This window comes from Lissotriton vulgaris, chromosome 2_1 (assembly GCF_964263255.1).
Source record: "Lissotriton vulgaris chromosome 2_1, aLisVul1.2, whole genome shotgun sequence".
NCBI classification, from domain to species: domain Eukaryota; kingdom Metazoa; phylum Chordata; class Amphibia; order Caudata; family Salamandridae; genus Lissotriton; species Lissotriton vulgaris.
Window position 1 is genome coordinate 584,559,622 of NC_141687.1, and position 19,801 is coordinate 584,579,422.

At 47.8% G+C, this 19,801-nt stretch overlaps 1 protein-coding gene across 3 annotated transcripts in view; it reads left to right on the forward strand.

Moving 5' to 3' along the window:
• LOC147730783 (uncharacterized) overlaps nucleotides 1-19,801 on the forward strand; it is a 200,598-nt gene that overhangs the window by 42,201 nt on the left and 138,596 nt on the right. For 2 of the 3 annotated variants that reach the window (XM_086958631.1, XM_086958632.1), the window contains exons 2-3: nucleotides 16,057-16,109; nucleotides 19,027-19,131. In XM_086958631.1, coding sequence (XP_086814757.1) covers nucleotides 16,098-16,109; nucleotides 19,027-19,131 — 117 coding nt within the window. In that variant the 5' untranslated portion in view covers nucleotides 16,057-16,097. Of the gene's footprint in view, nucleotides 1-16,056; nucleotides 16,110-16,398; nucleotides 16,597-19,026; nucleotides 19,132-19,801 lie in introns of those variants that run through there. The other variant, XM_086958633.1, reaches the window with a different exon arrangement.

Here is a 19,801-nt window from a genome sequence, read left to right on the forward strand (position 1 = left end):
CGTCAAACAATCTTCGCGTACACCTTCCGACGTTCGGAGTCTCCCGCGTTTGCGTTAAACTGAAACGGATCTGGGTTCAACTACTGTAACCTTCCTCCCCATTGGTTACAACAACACTCTTCTTAACCAATCAGATACGGGATGTCATGGCAACTTCTAACACGTCGTCCGTAACTACGGTAACAAGGCTCTGCTGTTGAATATGATCGCCACCTATTCTGTTTACCTACTCAAAAACCGGGCAAATCGGTATGATATTTTACCGTTTCCTTGAATATAAAAAGTCCGTGTACTATGTGAAAACCCTCACTAAAAGGATTCTCACGTATACCAATTATGCTAAACGAGGCCACAAGTATGGGTTTCAACCTCGAGATGTTTAAAGCTACAACAGAACTTTATTGAAAGCTGTAAGCACACAGATGTTACTGAATTCAATAGATATAGCGCGACCAGCCAATTTCTTCACCAAAAATACGTGAGGCTAGGTGGAGAGAAAAAATAAATAAAAATAAAGAAGAAAAGAGTTGAAAGGAATCAAATATACATGAAGAATATACATAAAAAACACTGGTCATTGAAAAACATGCAAAAATAGAACCAAGATAAACAACATGTCATGAATCTAAACACATCAGAATTAATGCAACAAGGTGAATATATTACACTAGAACACATATTTACAAAAAGCTACTTAACTCTATCCGGTCATTTAATCCCCCCGGGGGTCAGTGTCCCCAACATTTTTATCCAAAAAGATTCTCTTTGTAACAATTTCTTATTCCTGTCACAACCCTCTGTGATTGCTACTGTCTCTAGAATGGTGAATCTAAGTTGGGCAATAGTGTGTTGTTTCTCAAGCCAGTGTGTTGCTAAGGATGATGTCGTGGATTTATTTCGTATTCTGCTTTTATGCTCTGAGATACGAATTTTCAATTTCCGCTCGGTTTTACCCACATATAAAAGGCCGCAAGGGCATTTAATAGTGTATATAACCTGATTGGTGTTACAATCTCCTACAACTTTCAATTTGATATTTCTTCCAGATTGAGGATGCGTAATCACATTACCAACCATCACATTGTTGCAATGCACACAATTTGTGCATTTCCTCATTCCTTTGTATTCCTTATTTTTCGTGGACTCTGAATACTTTAGCAATTCTTTTAGGTTTTTGGACCTTGTGTAAGCAAACAAGGGTTTATCCCTGAAGCTGTTGTGGAAGTCATTTTCTTGCTGAAGGAGTTCCCATCTTTTTTGTATAATGTTTTTCAATTTTGGTGAATTGACGGAGTATTTTGAGACAAACACATTCCGTTTTTGTTCTTCTTTTTGTTTTTGTACTAATAAGTCAGTACGACTTTTCTCAATAGCTTTCTTTTGCGCTGTATCCAGTATATCCATCGGGTAGCCTCTTTTTATGTAGTTTTCCTTGTATTCATTAATATACTTCAGGCATTCATCTTGTCCTGTGACTATTCTCCTGATCCTCAAGAATTGGGAATATGGTAAATTCTTCAATAGATTCGGAGGATGAAAGCTGTGATAGAGCAACATACTGTTCTTGTCAGTTGGTTTACGATACAAGGAAGTGCTAATCCTTTCTCCTTTGAGTTCTACCATCACATCCAAGTATGCTATCTTTGATCTGCTGACAGTGTGTGTTACCTGAATACGTGGATTCCTTGAGTTTAGTAATGTAATGTTATGATGTAGTTGTGCTTCTGTTCCAGACCATATTAGAAATATATCGTCTATGAAACGACAAAAAAATTCCAGATGTTCCGTCCATTCTTTGTGCGCAAAAACATGTTCTTCCTCAAATTTCGCCATGTAAGTATTGGCAAATACAGGAGCCCCAGTAAAGCCCATTGATGTCCCATTCAGCTGCATGTAGAATCTTTCTGACCATTGAAAATAGCTGTTCTTTAAACAAAAACTTGTTAGCTGTAATAGGAACACTGGGTTAATGTCAATTTCTGGGTGTTGCAACAACATCCATTCTTCAGCTTCCAGTCCGTCAGTGTGTCCAATTGATGTGTACAACGACACGACATCTATGGTACATAGAATGTATTCTTTGCCTGTTTGTAGATTGACAGATGCCAGCTTTACCAGGAAATCGGTTGTATCCTGTATGTATGTATGCCATTTCTGAATGAATGGTTGCAAAAAATAATCAATAATTTGCCCAGCTGGTTCGAAAATTGAGTTGCAACCTGCCACTATTGGTCGAAAAGGTGGATCTTCTAGTGACTTGTGCACTTTAGGCAACATGTAGATCTTAGGCTTGCTAGGATTTTGTGGCATAAGAAATTTAGCCATGGTCGGTGTGATCCAGTCTCCATCGATGGCTTTGTCTATCAAAGATTGTAATATCTTTTGAATTTCACTTGTCGGGTCTTGTTGCAACAATAAATAAGTATTGGTGTCATTAACATGTTCTTCTACTTTTCGTTGATAAAACTCAGTATCCATGAGTACCAATGCACCCCCTTTGTCCGCTTTCTGGAATGTCAACTCTGTCTTTTTTGATAATCCCGAAATGCATTGGGCGGGCGAATTATGATGCATACAAGAAAATTCAATGTATCTTCAATGTATAAAGTTGTATGATTTTGTTTTACAAAGTGTTTATGTATAAAAACAAAATGTTGTGCTGTAATAAGTTCAACTGATGAGTAAAACATATGATTAAAGAATATGTTTCTTTAAAGAAAAGGTTTAAACAGGTCTGATCAATAGATTTTATCCAGTTGTGCACTACTGAGCCTGTGTTAACTGTTTGTTAACCAGCCACATTTTCATGCTACTTTGTAGAGTGTTAGGGTACACTCATTCAGTCGCTGCACACAGATCACAATATCAGGTTTAGACTTGGTAAAATTTGGAATAGCAAAGGAGTGCTCGGCGCACTATTGAAATTCAATTAAAGCAATTTCATTTTTATACACTTTAAATGAATCTTCATAAAAAGGGACCTTTGAGTTCTTCTTCTTTGTGCCATTGATTTAAAGTTAAAGAAGTGTTAAATAGTAAAAGTCTTTAGTTTCCTCTGTACTACAATTTAAGTTTACCATCGAGTAGGTTTAGTATAATGTATTAAACAACCATTGGTACCTTCTACTTAAAATGTACTATTGTTGAGATCTTCTATCACATTGTTGCTATATGTGTAGAACTGAGCAACTTCAAAGAGGCATTGTTTTTCAAAGAATTGTCTTCTCTTTGGGTAGTATGTATCCAACATATTTGTTTTCAAATGTCTTTGTGGGTTTAAAATATGCAAAGTATCCAATTTAAAGTAGGCTTTTCAGAACTTTTCGGCACGATGAAGACAAGCCTAATCTAAGCCACATGATTACTTCTGATTTACAATATAATCTTGAGGAACTTAAGCTGTCACATGCTTCACAGGTACTAACCTCATGGTGAGAAGGCATTTGTAGGCTATATCTGTATAATCTTTTACTTAAGGATTGTTCGGCAGATATTTCTTCCCATGCTTCCTTCATATCTGTTTTTCTGCCTTTGTAGTGTATGAAGTAGCATAATGTGAAACCACTGTAGAGTTATGTGCAACAAATTGTATATCTATGTAAGCAACCTGCATATGTAGACTTAAAGGGTTTCAGTCATTGATCCGTTATAATGGTTGTGGTCTTCTAAGATTGTTTGTGTTTTTTTGTGATTTGCCAGTAACCACGTGTCTTACAGATAACATTAAGTTGTTTACTTTTCCTTTCTGTAGAATTGGTATTGGGAATCCAAAGCAACATTTTGGGTAATATTTAGATTTGGTCCAATATTTTCTTAAGCAGTATTTACCACAGTTATGTGATTGGAAGCATAAAACGTGCTCAATTAGTTTCTTGTTCTCTTTTTTTGGGATGCCAAAAGTCACATAATGTTCATAAAAATTTAGAACTAAGTCATCAGAGTCATATCCAAACTTAGGAGCATCTTTGATTCAGAGAAGCATATAAATTTGTGGTGTGCCTCTTCCTTGATACTATTTTTTTCACCAAAAGTAATCCAGTACTTCTCCAACTGGATTTTTCTTTTTGTTGGTCAGGTAATGAGGCCTAGTTTGAAATGTGTGATTCAAATATCTGTTAACATTTGCAGGATCCAAACAACATATTTCTGCCAGTGTTTTGCAGTTAATGTCTGGAAAATTAGCATTGGCTTCGAGAAGAAATAGATACAAATCATCCAATATTCACTCAGCACAGCTTTAAGTAATAAACCAAGTAGGGGGTCCTAAATTTCTGAGTATACATTTCAGTTCTCCATGTCTTTGAAACCAATATTCATTTGTTACTTGTGGAAATGCCATAATATTTATTATTTTATATTCTAGATTTGTAATTTTTTCATGCATCTTTTCAACAAAACCTGAGCTGTTATATAAGGAGAGCCAGTTCCAGATCGCATAACATGTGCTACAGCATAAGAAGTGACAGAAAGTACACTTTCATATAGTAGAATGAAAATATAAAGAATATCTTGTTAAAAGCATTGATCCTATGAATATAATCTGATAGCTTGGTACTAACATGCTTAAATCTGGGGTGGGCAATCATTATATTGTCCACCTTTTCCAGGGGGAATAAATGTGGATAAAATCTTACTTCTACTGTTGGTACTGTGCCAGCAGCCTGGATAAAGGTGCTTGTAGTGCCACTTTTGAAAAAGAACTAATGCAAAACCCTCTAATTACAAGCAACTATAGAACTGTTTCATTACCCCCTGCATTGGAGAAAATGCTGGCAACACTGGTAAATTCCCAGATCACCAGGCATTTTGAAAGTAATATCATTCTTCACCCTCCTTAATCCAGCTTCCACTCTGGTTTTAGCACAGAGTCAGCTCTCTTTGAAGTCACTGAGTAAATCAGAAGTATTCTTGAGCTTAGAAAAAATATCTCTTCATCTTACTTGATCTGTTTGCTGCCTTTGATACTGTCTCTCACGAAATACTCCTGCAGAGACTGGAGAAGGCAGGTTAGGTCGATAGTGGATAATGCCTGTAATTGGCTAAGATCTTATCTCTCTGGCTGGCGTCAGGCATGTTTTATATCATCTTTCTTCTCACAGTTTTAATAAAATGAGATGTGGGGTCCCGCAGGGATCAGTATTAAGCTCAAAATCAGTATGGCCCCACTGACCTCCATTGTCGAACGCTTGGGTTTCAATATCATATCTTAACAGACGGCACACAATTTAGAATGACATTCCAGCATGTTGATGATACAATGGTCAGTAGCTTCCAGGGATGTCTCTCAGCAGTTGCTAACTGGATGTATCTTCATTAGACACCAGGAGAATATGATATATTGATTTGGGTGAGGTCCCGTCCCTACACCAGTTGCTAAAAATCTAAGGGTTCAACTGGGCACTGCTTTATCATTCAAACAGCAGATGCACGCCACTGCCAGCACTTTCTTTTCCTCTTCCTAATTCTTGAAGAAAGACCTTAAAATATCTTTCAATGGCTACACGGAAAGACATTGTGCATGCATTAATTACATCAAGATTGGATTATGCTAATGTACTTTACCTTTAGAGCAAGTAAATAGATTTCAGCCGATTCATAATGCAGCTGCCATCCTTGTATTAAACATCGCTGAAAGGCAATCAATTCGTCAAGGTCTGACACAACTGCACTGGTTACCCTTTCAAGTTAAGAATCAAATTCAAATCACTTTTGATCACTCATTGGCATTTCGTTATATAAGCCCTCAGCACATTCAGGAAAATATAAAAATATACTTCCCAGCAAAGGAACTATGCTCCCTTAATCACAATTTGTTTTGCATATCTAGGGTGCAGAAAGCTAGAGCTGGATGCAGGTCCTTCTCCTAATTGGCACCTAGCCGCTGGAACTCTTTGCCGGAATATCTCCAGTTAACCTCTAAAGAATCTATTTATAAGGCTCACTTGAAGATTTTTTAGTTTTATGAGACTTTATCTGTCATCTTTTGTAGTCAGCTAAGTGCTAGGACACTTCCTTAGTAGCAGTTGTTGTGCTTTATAAATCAATTTTTATTCATACTGTTTTTCCCTAAAGCTACTAAGCTTTCTTCATCTGATATAGTTCAAAAGCATCACCCATCATATCTCGAGTGCAGTTGGTGTATACTATAATGTTCATACATTTATTCAGCTTGTTCTTCAGTAATCTGTTCAAATTGTCCTGCTTCATTTGCTTTTCTAAAGGAAGAGATGTAGTTTGCCTTACCAAAATTATATAGTATAAATTGTTTTTCTCAAGGTAATGTAGTGCTTTCTGAACTTTTAATGCAATTAGTTCTTGTTTTATTTTGTAGGTACTCCATTGCCTAAAACCATTAAATGTTCATATATTTTGCATTCAATTCAAAGAGTGGTTATCTTTTTGTTGAAATCTAATGGGAGAAAACCAACTTTTTCTTTCAGTGCACATACTATTTCATGTGAATGAAAATTTCCAGATTTTGGTTGCATTCTAAATATGGTTTGAAAATGATGCACTGTTTGAATTAAAAGGCTTTCATATACATTCAGCTGCTGTAGTTCCAAAGGGATTGGCTATATTTGCAAATTGTTATTAATTTCACGTGAAGGCATGAAGTTACGGTTTTTCAAGACGGTAATTGCAGATTACATGGTATTCCTTGAGTTCGTATTTTTCTTCTGCAAATAGGAGAGTTAGATTTCTCTACTCTGATTTATCCTGATTTTTTTTCTTTCAAGGAGATCAATATTTACTTGCTTCTTTCAATATGTTCTTCAGAAATAAACACTAATTTGATGAGGGGTTTCTTGAAATTCAAGGATATCCAATTTGTAATTGGCTAAGTCCATTAATGGATTTTTTGATTCATTGTGACTAAAGGCAACGTCTGGACAATTATTGATCTCAGAGAGGGTATTAAAGTATTTAGATTGAATAAAAAAGGTATTGGAAATGATTTATGCCTGAAAGGAGTCACAAGGATTGGTGAAAGAGGTTTGAGATGGAATCAGTTACTCCTTTTTCTTTCCTCTGTTATTAATTGTGACTATCACCACTCTATGGTTATCCACTGTGGTGATAATGATATAGGACACTTACCTGGAGTGAGATTGGAAATTGAGATGACCGAGACATTTTCCATTTTAATGTCTATGTTTCCAAACATCGAACAATCAAAAGGTGATAGGAGCCATGCTTGCAATAAGTCTAACCACTGGCAATCACTTGGGGTAGCACGCCAACCCATTGTTCTTTTGCCCACCATGTCACCTCAGTTTGGTGTCAACCACATCCAAATCAGTCTTGACACTGCTCCAATCAGAACAGTCAAGCTGGAGCATCCAGGCCAGGTCCTGCCTGAACCAGAACACAAGCAACTCAAGACCTTTTAAATGTTTCATGCATCGCTCTAAGTGGCGTGGGAATTTTCAGACGTGGATCTCGTGTCCACTGTGACACTAGAACCAAGCTGTATCTGGCTGATAAGCCCATAACTAGGGCAAAACCATTCCTGGGTTGCTTATGTTCCAGTTGAAGAAGGACTTGGCCTGGCAGGGTTGAACTGTTCCCATGAGTAGCAGGGTCAATACTGATTCACATATGGCTGAGTCCGAACTGAGGTGGCTTGGTGAGAAAAAGAACAATGGGTTGGGATGCTACCCCAAGTGGTTGCCATTGCTTATACAAATTGCAGGCATTCCTCCATGCCCATCACCTTTTGTGTTTTTCATGTTTCCGAACACATATTTTATGTTGTTAGACGGACCGGGAGGGTCGGCCGAGGACAAGGGGAGAGGTCTCCGGGGAGAGCCGTCTCCAGCGAGCGTACAGACGAGTAACTTCCCCCCCACAGACGTACACCACACAGAGATAAGGTTTAACGTTCTTTATAAGCAATCTTGAGGTACGGTAGAATGGTACAAGGAGGTCTGGACTCCGGGGTCCCCTCGAATTTTAGTCTCTTGGACGGGAAGGTGGTAGCGGGACAGTCTTATTACCAATCTGGTAGATGTGATGATGCGATGGATAGCTCACAATCCTCGAGCTCGGCGTTCTAGATGGTCGGGCCGCGGTGGAGCCAGCAGGTCCCGAGATGATCGAAGGTGAAGACGGTCCGCGGCGGTGCCAGCAGGTCCCGGTGAAGATGGTAGTTACAACGGTCCGCGGCAGTGCCAGCAGGTCCCGACGAAGTTGAAGGATTCAGAAGGTTGCGGCAGCGCCAGCAGGCAGGACAATCGTTCGCAAGGCAGGACTACGGCAGCGCCAGTAGTCCGTCAGGGATGAGTTTGTCGCGGTGTCTCTCGACTCCAGGATACAACTGCCTTCCTGCTCTGGAGCTGCCCCAGTTAAAGGTCTGGCGCCCTTTGATGTCCGGACCCTCGCACTTGGAGGTCGGGAGGTCCGGGATGAGGGAGTCCAGACACCCAGCAGGGGGGTGGAGCCAGCGCCCGGGGGAGCTGGGTGCGATCGGCACCTGGCGGGGAGAGCCATCGACACTTCTCTCTCCCATTGACCTGCCAAGTGGGCCGTTCACCTCCTGGGTGGATGGTGGTGCCGGGATGTCGGGGCCTGGCCAGGCCCAGGGTTAGGGTCGATCTGAGGCCACGCGGCCTCGTGGTGCAGTGTCCAAGATGGCGGCCGGGCCGGCCGAGGGAGCTGGAAGGGATTCGACCACATGACACAGAGATGTCCGGGGGCAGGAGTCCCGCCTGGGACGGGTTGCGGGTTGCTTCTGTGGGTAACATCTGGAGGACCGGGACTCGGGCCCTGTCATGCGGGGAGGAAGCAAGCCCCTCACGTGGCCTGTCCAACATGCGTCCCCCCCAGCTGAAGGCGGGGAGAGTCACCCATCCTCTTGGGGACTCTCCTCGTCGAGGCGGAAAAAGCGTGACAGGCCATCTGCGTTGGCGTGGTCTTGGCCAGGTCGATGTTCCACAGTGAAGTCCATCCCCTGCAGGGAGATGGACCAACGTAGTAGTTTTGGATTTTCCCCCCGCATCTGCATTAGCCACTGCAGGGGTCGATGATCTGTCTGCACCCGGAAGTGGGTACCGAAGAGGTAAGGCCGGAGCTTTTTGAGGGCCCACACCACTGCGAAGGCCTCCCTCTCGATGGTGCTCCAGCGTTGTTCTCGGGCCAGGAGACGTCTGCTGATGAAGGCCACTGGTTGGTCAAGTCCTTCGGGGTTCAACTGGGAGAGGACTGCCCCAATGCCATGGTCGGAGGCATCCGTTTGGACGATGAATTCCCGACTGTAGTCGGGGGCCTGGAGCACAGGGGCAGTGCACATGGCGGACTTCAGCTTCTCGAAGGCCGCTTGACAGTCTGGGGTCCAGTTGACCTTCTTTGGGTGGTTTTTGGATGTGAGTTCCGTGAGGGGCCCCACAATGCTGCCATAGTCCCTCACGAACCGCCGGTAGTAGCCTGTGAGCCCCAAGAAGGCGCGGACCTCGGTCTGTGTAATGGGGGGCTGCCAGGACTGGATGGCAGCGATCTTGAGTTGCAGAGGGGCTACCAGCCCGCTTCCCACCTGGTGTCCGAGATAGGTCACGGACCCCTGCCCAATTTGGCATTTGCTGGCCTTGATCGTGAGGCCAGCCCGTTGGAGGGCCTGCAGGACCTCTCGGAGGTGGTGGAGGTAGTCGGGCCAGTGGCGGCTGTACACCGCGATATCGTCCAGGTAGGCGGCGCTGAATTCCTCGAGTCCCGCCAAGACCTGGTTCACCAGACGCTGAAAAGTAGCTGGGGCATTCTTCATGCCGAATGGCATGACCTTGAAGTGGTAGTGGCCATCAGGGGTGGAAAAGGCGGATCGTTCTTGAGCCCGGGGTGTGAGGCCGATCTGCCAGTAGCCCGCTGTCAGGTCGAAGATGCTGAGGTAGCGAGCAGCTCCCATGCGGTCGATCAGTTCATCCGCTCGGGTAATGGGATGGGCGTCGGTTCTGGTGACGGCGTTCAAGCCCCGGTAGTCGACGCAGAACCGGAGCTCAGGAGTGATGCCGGGGGCGGCAGCTTTGGGGACCAGTACCACTGGGCTGGCCCAGGGGCTGTCGGAGGGCTCGATGACCCCGAGCGTGAGCATCTTGGACACCTCCTCTTGGATGCAGGCTCGTACCCGATCTGGTACGCGGTACGCCCGATGTCGGATAGGGGGACTGTCCCCAGTGTCCACTTCGTGCAAGCACCAGGGGGTGATCCCTGGGGTGAGGGAAAACAGGGTCGTAAACTGCTGTAGGAGGTCCCGGCAGCCTTGTCGCTGTTCCGGGGTGAGGGCTTCTGAGAGTCGGACCCCGTCCACGGAACCATCTTTCTCCCGGGTCTTTAGGAGATCAGGGAGGGGCTCGGAGTCTTCTTCTGCTCCGCTGTCTGTAGCCATCAGGAGGCTGAGCTCCGAGCGCACAAAATGGGGTTTGAGTCTATTGGCGTGGAGGACCCGGAGGGGGTTCCGTGCAGATTCCATATCGATGAGATAGGTGATGGGGCTCTTGCGCTCGACCACTTTGAAGGGCCCCGTCCACTTGTCCTGTAAGGCACATGGTTCAGTGGGGGACATCACCCACACTTGTTGGCCAGGTTCGAATCGACGGAGGAGGCATTTTGATCGTACCACTTCTTCATGTCCTCCTGACTGGCCTCAAGGTTCGCTTTCGCCATTTCTCTGGTCTGATTGCGTAGGGTCAGGAGGTACTTGAAGACATCTGGAGGGGTCTTTAGGGGGGGCATCTCCCAACCTTCTTTGACTAGGCTGAGGGGCCCTCGCACAGGGTGTCCGTATAAGAGCTCGAACGGGCTGAAGCCGAGGGATTTCTGGGGGACTTCCCGATACGCGAAGAGGAGGCACGGCAGTAGCACGTCCCACTGGCGACGGAGGGGCTCTTCCAACCCCCCAATCATCCCTTTGAGCGTGCGGTTGAACCGCTCAACTAGTCTGTTTCCTTGAGGGGGATAGGGGGTCGTGAATCGGTAGGTGACCCCGCACTGTTGCCAGAGGGATTTCATATATTTTGAAATAAAGTTTGTGCCTCTGTCGCTGACGACTTCTCGGGGGAAGCCCACCCGGGAGAAGATCCCCATCAAGGCCCGGCCGACCACCGGGGCTGTCACAGTTCGCAGGGGAACAGCCTCGGGATAGCGGGTGGCGTGGTCCACCAGTACCAGGATGAACCGATGTCCTTGTGCTGTACGGGGGTCCAGGGGCCCCACAATGTCTATTCCCACCCTCTCGAACGGGGTGGTGACAACTGGGAAGGGTTGCAGAGGTGCTTTAAGTTTGCGGCCGCTCTTCCCGCTGGCCTGGCACGTGGGGCAGGAACGGCAGTGGTTAAGGACGTCGTTTCTCATCTTGGGCCAGAAAAAGTGGGTCACCAGGCGACTGTAGGTTTTGTCTTGTCCCAGGTGTCCAGCCAGGGGGACATCGTGGGCCAGGTTTAGCAAGAAGTCTCTAAAGCGGAGGGGCACCACTAGTACTCGACTGGCCCCTAACTCCGCGATTCTCTGTTCACTGTACAACAGGTCATTGTCCCAATAGATCCAATGGGCTCCGGAGGTGTCCCCTGCGCTCTGGGCGAGGGCTTGCTGGCGGAGTCCCTCGAGGGAGGGACAGGTCTTCTGCTCTTGACGGAACTGTTCTTGGGTGGGCCCCCCTTCCTGTCGCCACTGAGCCAGGCTGGGAAGGTCCTGGGGCTGAGCAAGCCCTTCGGGAGTTGGCCCTGGGGGACCGGTCGGGTCGGTGTCTTCTACCGGAGCGACCGGGGGAGGAGGTGCTGGCCATTCGGGTTCTTCGGGTCGGGGGATGGTACGGGCCGCCATGGCCCGGGTGGTTACGCACGCCCAGTCCGGGAGGCCCAACATCCCCAGGTGCTCTCTTCTCTCGACGGCGGCCCACGGGGAACTCTCAAGATCATTCCCCAGGAGACAGTCCACGGGGGCATCATCTCGGACCGTCACCTTCAGCATGCCGGAGACTCCCCCCCATTCGAAGGGGACGCAGGCCATCCGACAGAGACTCTCTGAATTGTCGGCTGAACGGACGGGGCAGAGAATGTTCGGCAGGATCTGTTCCGGTGTCACCAGGTGACAGCGGACGGCCGTCACACTGGCTCCTGTGTCACGCAGGGCTTCGGCCCTGCGCCCATTAATGTTCACCCACTGACTATATTTTCTGGTGTTGGCGGGTAGGGGAGCCCGCGGGACCATGTCTCTTCCCCCTAGGCACGCTAGCACCATGGCGGCTGGTTCCCATTCTTGTTGTTCTTGCTCGCATTCCTCTTGTTCTTCGGAGATCTGTTCTTCCCCCAGGGCGGCGGCCGCTACCTGGCGGGGTCTCGGAGTCTGGTACTGTGGACAGTTCGGGTCCCTTGCGTAGTGGCCGACTCGCTGGCATCGGTGACACGTGACATTAGCTCGGTACCCCGGGCGCACTGGGGGGTTGCCCCGGTTGGCCGGGGGCGGTGTGTTGGCAGCGGGGGCGGCCGGGGCGGTGTCTCTTCCTCGTCCCTGGCCTCCTCCTCCTCCTCGGGGACGGTGCTGACCTTGGTTGTTCCGGTGCTGTTCGTGCAGCCCGCTCCGGCCTACTCGGGTGATCTCCCACCGGTCAGCCTCGGCGGCGAGCTGCCGTGGGTCCGTCAATTTACTGTCGAGGAGGTGCTGCCTGAGCTCAACGAAGCAGTTGTTAGAGAGGTGTTCCCACACCATGAGATTAAAAAGTTGCTCGTACGTTGTTACATGGCTTCCCTTGATCCACCCCTCGAAGGCTCGGCTGAAATAGTTTACGTATTCCACCCACGTTGTACCCGGGATCCGGGTGCAGTCTCGGAACCGCTGGCGGTACATTTCGGGTGTGAGCCCATATCGTGTGAGGAGGGCAGCCTTCATGTGGTCATAGGAGGTCATCAGATGGTCTGGGAGTTGTAACAGGGCATTGCGGCCTTCATTGACGAACCTCCCCCATAGACCGGCTCCCCAGTCACTTCGATCGATCCGGTGGGAGGTCATGGCGATCTCGTAGGCCTTGAACCACTGTTGTATGTCGTCATCTCGGAAATACTCTCGAACGACATCCTTGGGGATGTGTACTTTCTTTTCTGTCGCTCCTGGGGTGCGCGGTTGCTCGGGCACCCCCCAGTTCTTTGTTCTGCTTCCGTAAGTCTATTTCTGCTAGTTTGCGCTCGTGGTCATACGCTAGTCTCTTTTCTTCGAGTTCTCTCTGTCTCTGTTTTTCTTCCCGTTCTTCTCGGAGCCGCAGATGTTCTAGGTTCAGTTTTTGCTCGGCTAATTTGAGTTCACCTTCCATTTTGAGCCGGGCCATTTCTAACTCATGAAGTCTGTTTTTTTCTCTCTCTTGGATCTCTTCCTGCGAGAGACCCGTTCTTCGCTCCTCGGGAGCCGTGGTGTTCCTCTCTGATGCTGCAACATTTTGGTCCGGGGGTCTGACGGCCCCGGTTTCTGCCCATGACTCAATGGCGTGTTTGAAATCGTCTTTAGTACTCAGACCGGTGGTAGCAATGCCCAATTCAATGCAGAATTGTTTCAGCTCACGATGGCTGTACTCTTCCAATTTCTCCATCTGGAATTTCTCGGTGGATCCGCTTTCTTTGGTTGTCATTGTGGTTTTGTCGTGGGGTGAGCTACTCTCTGTACGATTACGCGTTGATTCGGATCGCGCCGCTGGCCACCAATGTTAGACGGACCGGGAGGGTCGGCCGAGGACAAGGGGAGAGGTCTCCGGGGAGAGCCGTCTCCAGCGAGCGTACAGATGAGTAACTTCCCCCCCACAGACGTACACCACACAGAGATAAGGTTTAACGTTCTTTATAAGCAATCTTGAGGTACGGTAGAATGGTACAAGGAGGTCTGGACTCCGGGGTCCCCTCGAATTTTAGTCTCTTGGACGGGAAGGGGGTAGCGGGACAGTCTTATTACCAATCTGGTAGATGTGATGATGCGATGGATAGCTCACAATCCTCGAGCTCGGCGTTCTAGATGGTCGGGCCGCGGCGGAGCCAGCAGGTCCCGGTGAAGATGGTAGTTACAACGGTCCGCGGCAGTGCCAGCAGGTCCCGACGAGGTTGAAGGATTCAGAAGGTTGCGGCAGCGCCAGCAGGCAGGACAATCGTTCGCAAGGCAGGACTACGGCAGCGCCAGTAGTCCGTCAGGGATGAGTTCGTCGCGGTGTCTCTCGACTCCAGGATACAACTGCCTTCCTGCTCTGGAGCTGCCCCAGTTATAGGTCTGGCGCCCTTTGATGTCCGGACCCTCACACTTGGAGGTCGGGAGGTCCGGGATGAGGGAGTCCAGACACCCAGCAGGGGGGTGGAGCCAGCGCCCGGGGGAGCTGGGTGCGATCAGCACCTGGCGGGGGAGAGCCATCGACACTTCTCTCTCCCATTGACCTGCCAAGTGGGCCGTTCACCTCCTGGGTGGATGGTGGTGCCGGGATGTCGGGGCCTGGCCAGGCCCAGGGTTAGGGTCGATCTGAGGCCACGCGGCCTCGTGGTGCAGTGTCCAAGATGGCGGCCGGGCCGGCCGAGGGAGCTGGAAGGGATTCGACCACATGACACAGAGATGTCCGGGGGCAGGAGTCCCACCTGGGACGGGTTGCGGGTTGCTTCTGTGGGTAACATCTGGAGGACCGGGGCTCGGGCCCTGTCATGCGGGGAGGAAGCAAGCCCCTCACGTGGCCTGTCCAACATATGTACTCAAATATTTGTCAGAGACAAAAGTGGAAATTGTATACTGTAAATGCTGCAAAGTTTGACACTTTATCATCGCATTTCATTGCGATGATAAAGTGTCTTCCATTTTTGATTTAAATATAAAATATGGCAATGCAACATTGTTTCGTCCTGTTGGTGTTCCTTTTTCAACCTATGGAAACCATATCTTTATTTTAAAGCTAGAAATTTAGCTTGACAAACCGATATAATTATGTTTATTTAATAAACACAAAGGCTCTTTTAAGTGCCACTATATAGTGCATCTAATTTTATTTTGCCGGATATACATTTTTTTTTAGATTTTATTGGGCGTTGGAGTACTTTCTGGATAATTTTGTGAAAGTACTGTGGCACATCCTAAACTTTTGTTAAAAAATATAAATCAATAAAAATACTTTTCCCTAACTCTACAGACTTTGCTGAACTGCCTCATTTATTCCTTTATGTTAGAAAAATCATAGTAAGCTATATTTCACTTAAAAACACAGATCAAAGACAAAATGTGGTCTAAACAATATGACTGCCTTTTCATTTTGCAAGGGCTTTTGTTAACAGATAATATTGTGTTTCATTATTGCCCTGTACTGCAGTATACTGTGAAGGTAACCGCAGAATATCACGGTCCAATATATCACTAAGTTTTTGTATCTAATTACTTGAAATCAACTGACCAAATAAAGATCCAATAACAAAAAGGACCCTTCCCACACATATTTCTAGAAAATTTTAAGTAAACCAGTGCAACTATTTTGCAGCTACATCTTTCTAAAAAGTCTATGGAAAATTGATTGGTGGAAATACGTGTTTTGAGACCCCCCTTTTTCTTTGCACACCCTTAACTAATCACCACAAAACTTTGTATCATAAACCAATGCAGAAAACAGAATAGGTCTGCAAAGGTTTGTGAAGATTCATCAAAGGGTGACAACGTTATTAGCAAGCAAAAATCTGAGGAATTCCTACCTCTTAGAATCATAACTATAACTACCACCACCCTGAAATACCCCCCCACACACAGACACACATGCACCACCCTATACCTTGCTGAATTTTGCCTTATGTACTGCACCCAAAGTTTCAGATGCTCCTGCTGACGTGATGTGTTTTTAGGGGTTTGCAGCTCTTTTGAGTTGAAATCACATTATTTTAAATACCTCATATAATATAGCTACAACTTTGTTGTCACACAAATGCAAACACATAGCCATACAAGAGCATTAGCTTAGATGCTATCTCACTGCCATTGTAATGCCACTGATGGTTGTTAAATCTCTATTTCACACCCCACAAATTTAAATGACTAAAATCACCCTGGTTAATGATTATGTTTATTTTTCAACAGACATGCAAAGGTCTCGATGGTTGTGAAGAAACTCAAAGAAGATGGATCAACAGGTAATGATGCAATTTTACGCATGCATAACTATGAAAGACTTCACAACTTTCTCAATGTGGGGGGGTGGTTCTGTTGTCTGAGTACTGGTACTCATTCTGTCTGGAACCACTTGAAAGAGTTTTATTGCAGTTTCTTTCACCTTCCACTTGTAAACCAGAGGAGAAGGATATTTCTGAGCTGGCCGCCACATCTCTCTTCTGCAAGATTCTACACCTCCCAAGTAGGGTCTCCACCATATGCCTTAGGATTGACTTTTTCCAACATCTTTTGTAGGTCCCACCCCAATCCTGTTCCTCTAGAACATGGGTACTCATAGTACGGCCCGCGGCCGGTGGCGGCCCGACAAGCCTTCCGTGGGGCCCCGCGGACCATGAGACATCCTACCCGTGTTTTCAAAGAGTGTCTGCAAACACTCTGCTGCTCTGTGGGGGCCGGACGATTCAATCCAGTGAGGCCAGAGTGGAGCTGCAGGGGTGCTAAGAGGAGGTGAATGCACATGCAAATGGTCTTTTTAAAGACCTGTGAAGTGCTGTGAAGTGCTCAAGTGGGGGCTGTGTGTCTGTGCGCTCTGGGGAAGCTGGCTGGGGAAGCTGTCTCAGCCCGTGACACACAGGCAGGGTGAGATGGCAGAGGGTGACAGAGGGAGGTAGAGGGACAGAGACAGAGGGAGGGAGGGAAAGGGAGGGAAGACAGAGACAGAGGGAGGGAAAGGGAGACAGAGAAAAGGAGACAGAGAAAGGGAGGAGGGCGATCGAGGGAGATGGAGTGAGGGCAGGGGAGTGAGGGAAGGGAGTGAGGGAAGGGAGCAAGGGAAGGGAGTGAGGGAAGGGGAGTGAGGGAGGGCGGGAAGGGGAGGGAGGGAGGGAAGGGGAGTGAGGGAAGGGAGTGAGGGAAGGGGAGGGAGTGAAGGAAGGGGAGTGAGGGAAGGGAAGGGAGTGAGGGAAGGGGAGGGAATGAGGGAAGGGGAGGGAATGAGGGAGGGGGTGAGGGAAGGGGAGGAAGTGAGGGAGGGAAGGGAGTGAGGGAAGGGGAGGGGAGGGAGTGAGGGAGGGGGTGAGGGAAGGGGAATGAGGGAGGGAGTGAGGTAAGGAGTGAGGGAGGGAGTGAGGGAAGGGGAGTGAGGGAAGGGGAGTGAGGGAAGGGGAGTGAGGGAGGGAAGGGAGTGAGGGAAGGGAGTGAGGGGAGGGAGTGAGGGGAGGGGGTGAGAAAGGGGAGTGAGGGAAGGGAGGGAGGGAAGGGGAGTGAGGGAAGGGAGTGAGGGTAGGGGACGGAGTGAGGGAAGGAAGTGAGGGAAGGGGAGGGAGTGAGGGAAGGGGAGGGAGGGAAGGGGAGTGAGTGAAGGGGAGTGAGGGAGGGATGGGGAGTGAGGGAGGGAGAGAGGGAAGGGGAGGGAGGGAGAGTGAGGGAAGGGGAGTGAGGGAGGGAGAGGGAATAGGGGAAAGGGGAGTGAGGGGAAGGGAAGGGGAGTGAGGGTGAGGGAGGGAAGGAGATGAAGGGAGAGGGAGGGAGAGGGAGAGGGAGGTAGAGGGAGGTAGAGGGAAGGAGAGAGGGAGAGGGAGTGATACAGTCAGAGTGAGTGAGACAGAGGGAGACCGGGGAGGGAGATAGAGGGATGGAGGGAGGGAGGCAGAGAGAGGGAGATAGAGGGAGGGAGAGGGAGAGAGAGAGACAGAGAGAGAGGTGTGTATGCCGGGTCTGGTAGCTCAGTGGACGAAGGCGTCTGCTGCAGGGACCTGTGTTCAACCTCATGGTCACAGTTTTTTTGTTGCTCTAGACCCGCCCCCTCCCCCACTGACCCCCCCCCCCCCCCCCCCACCCCCCCACCGGTGCAGCCCTCGGACACAAACCACACTGTAAATTTGGCCCAGAGAGAAAGTTTGTGAGTACCCAAGCTCTAGAAGATTCCCTATTATGTTTATATAAGCTCAGTTCAGGTGCTGTCCAGGCTACTGTACCTTGAAGCTAGATTCTAGAATAAGATCTTGACAGGGATGACTGGAGAGTGGACAAGGGGCACAGAAACCTTGTAATGGGTTTTTTGTAAAATAAATAATTGTTCTCAACCTTGTGCTAGTATGTCTACATTTTCATCCTGCATTTTCTCTATAAGGTGACGCCCTGTAGTTTTATAAAGGCGCACCATATAGTCCCGGAAGTTCTCCCGAAAGACCCAAATACAGCTTCCTCTGGAAGGGCCTACTCTGTGCTTCTCACCTAGATATCCAGCATTTGAGTCCTCCTGAAGCTCTCAACATGCATCTAACCTGCAAGGACTCGACCTGGCAGCCTTTCATCAAGGCCTGTTCTCTAACGTCCTCCAGAAGGTCTCAATCTACACCTCTTCTAGAGGGTTTCCCACACGACCTTCTCTGCAGGGCCTTGTCTAGAAGATTGACTGCTTGAGTTACAGTAGGCATGCCTAACTCCTTTGGCGAGTCCAAGCCTAGACATCCTCTAAGATGTGCCCACCTGTCCTCCTCCAGATGGTCCCAGCCTTAAATCTCCTCTGTATGGGATACATATTAAGCATCCTCTAGTTGTTATCTATATTGTACACCCATTGGAAGGACTTTGCACTTCCATTCATAGGTTTCCTGCCCTACAACTTCTAAGGAATTTTTTGAAAGCTATATGCTTGGGATGGTACCCATCTGAGCATTACTCATCTCATTGCGATGCGCCTCCTCGACATTTTGTGCAAGCTATTCTCCCTTTACCTTCCAGGCTGGAAGATCTGAAGCTTACACATTTGCTGAAGTCTATCATCATGAAATACTCTATCTTAAAAGCTTATACCTGGCTCCTCATTCCTCTTGGCAGTTGGAAGAGGAAGGGGCAGCTTCTGTGCTGTGTGGCTCTCATGTGTCTCTTGCCATGATCTTACCAGTTCTTGACAAATGTCTTTGGGCTTTTTAGAGTGAAGATGACTCACAGTGGAAAGATGAGGAGCAGCAGATATTTGAGCCACTTTGTGAACGTCTCCTTTGTGCAGTGTCCCTTTTGCAGACCAGTCTTTCTGAGGTAAGGCTATGCATGCAGCTGAGAAATCTCAGTGTTCTGCCTCAAGTCTAGAACTCTGTACCCAATCTCAGGTTTTCGTGCTTATCTTTAATTCCTTTCAACATTTCTGCTTAGCATTGCATTTTTGGCTGACGGTATTCTTTGCATCATTATAATGCGAGTGAAAGGTGATTTACATGATTGTATGTCTTACTGCACTTCCTGCCACTCAGTGGGAAGTCTAAAGAGAGTCTAGCCTAGGAGGGATACTTGGTTACAACTCCTGGAAGAGATCAATTCAATGTAGGGATTTGAACGTTTAGGTCCTCTGAACCAAAAGCATAATTAAAGATTTCAGGGCTTAAGAGGCAAAAGGTACAGAGACAGTAAGGGATGGTATCTACTCGAGACAGAGTGATCCGTTGTTGCCACCCTCAACTTTCCTTCAAGGGGTCACCAGCCCCATAATCTATTGCGCCCAGAGGCGCCACTGAATCGTCAGAGGAGAAGTGCCCGAAGGCGCTTAAACTGGTGCGGGTCTCCCATGGCGCGGGACGCACGCGAGCCTGCTTGGGCCAAGGGCGGGCCCGTCTGTCCCAGTCAGCGGCAGGAGGAGGCAGGGCAGGGCCACCTCCCTTGGCCTGGCTGTAGGACGATCTTCCCTGGTCCAACGGATTAAATCAGATCATGG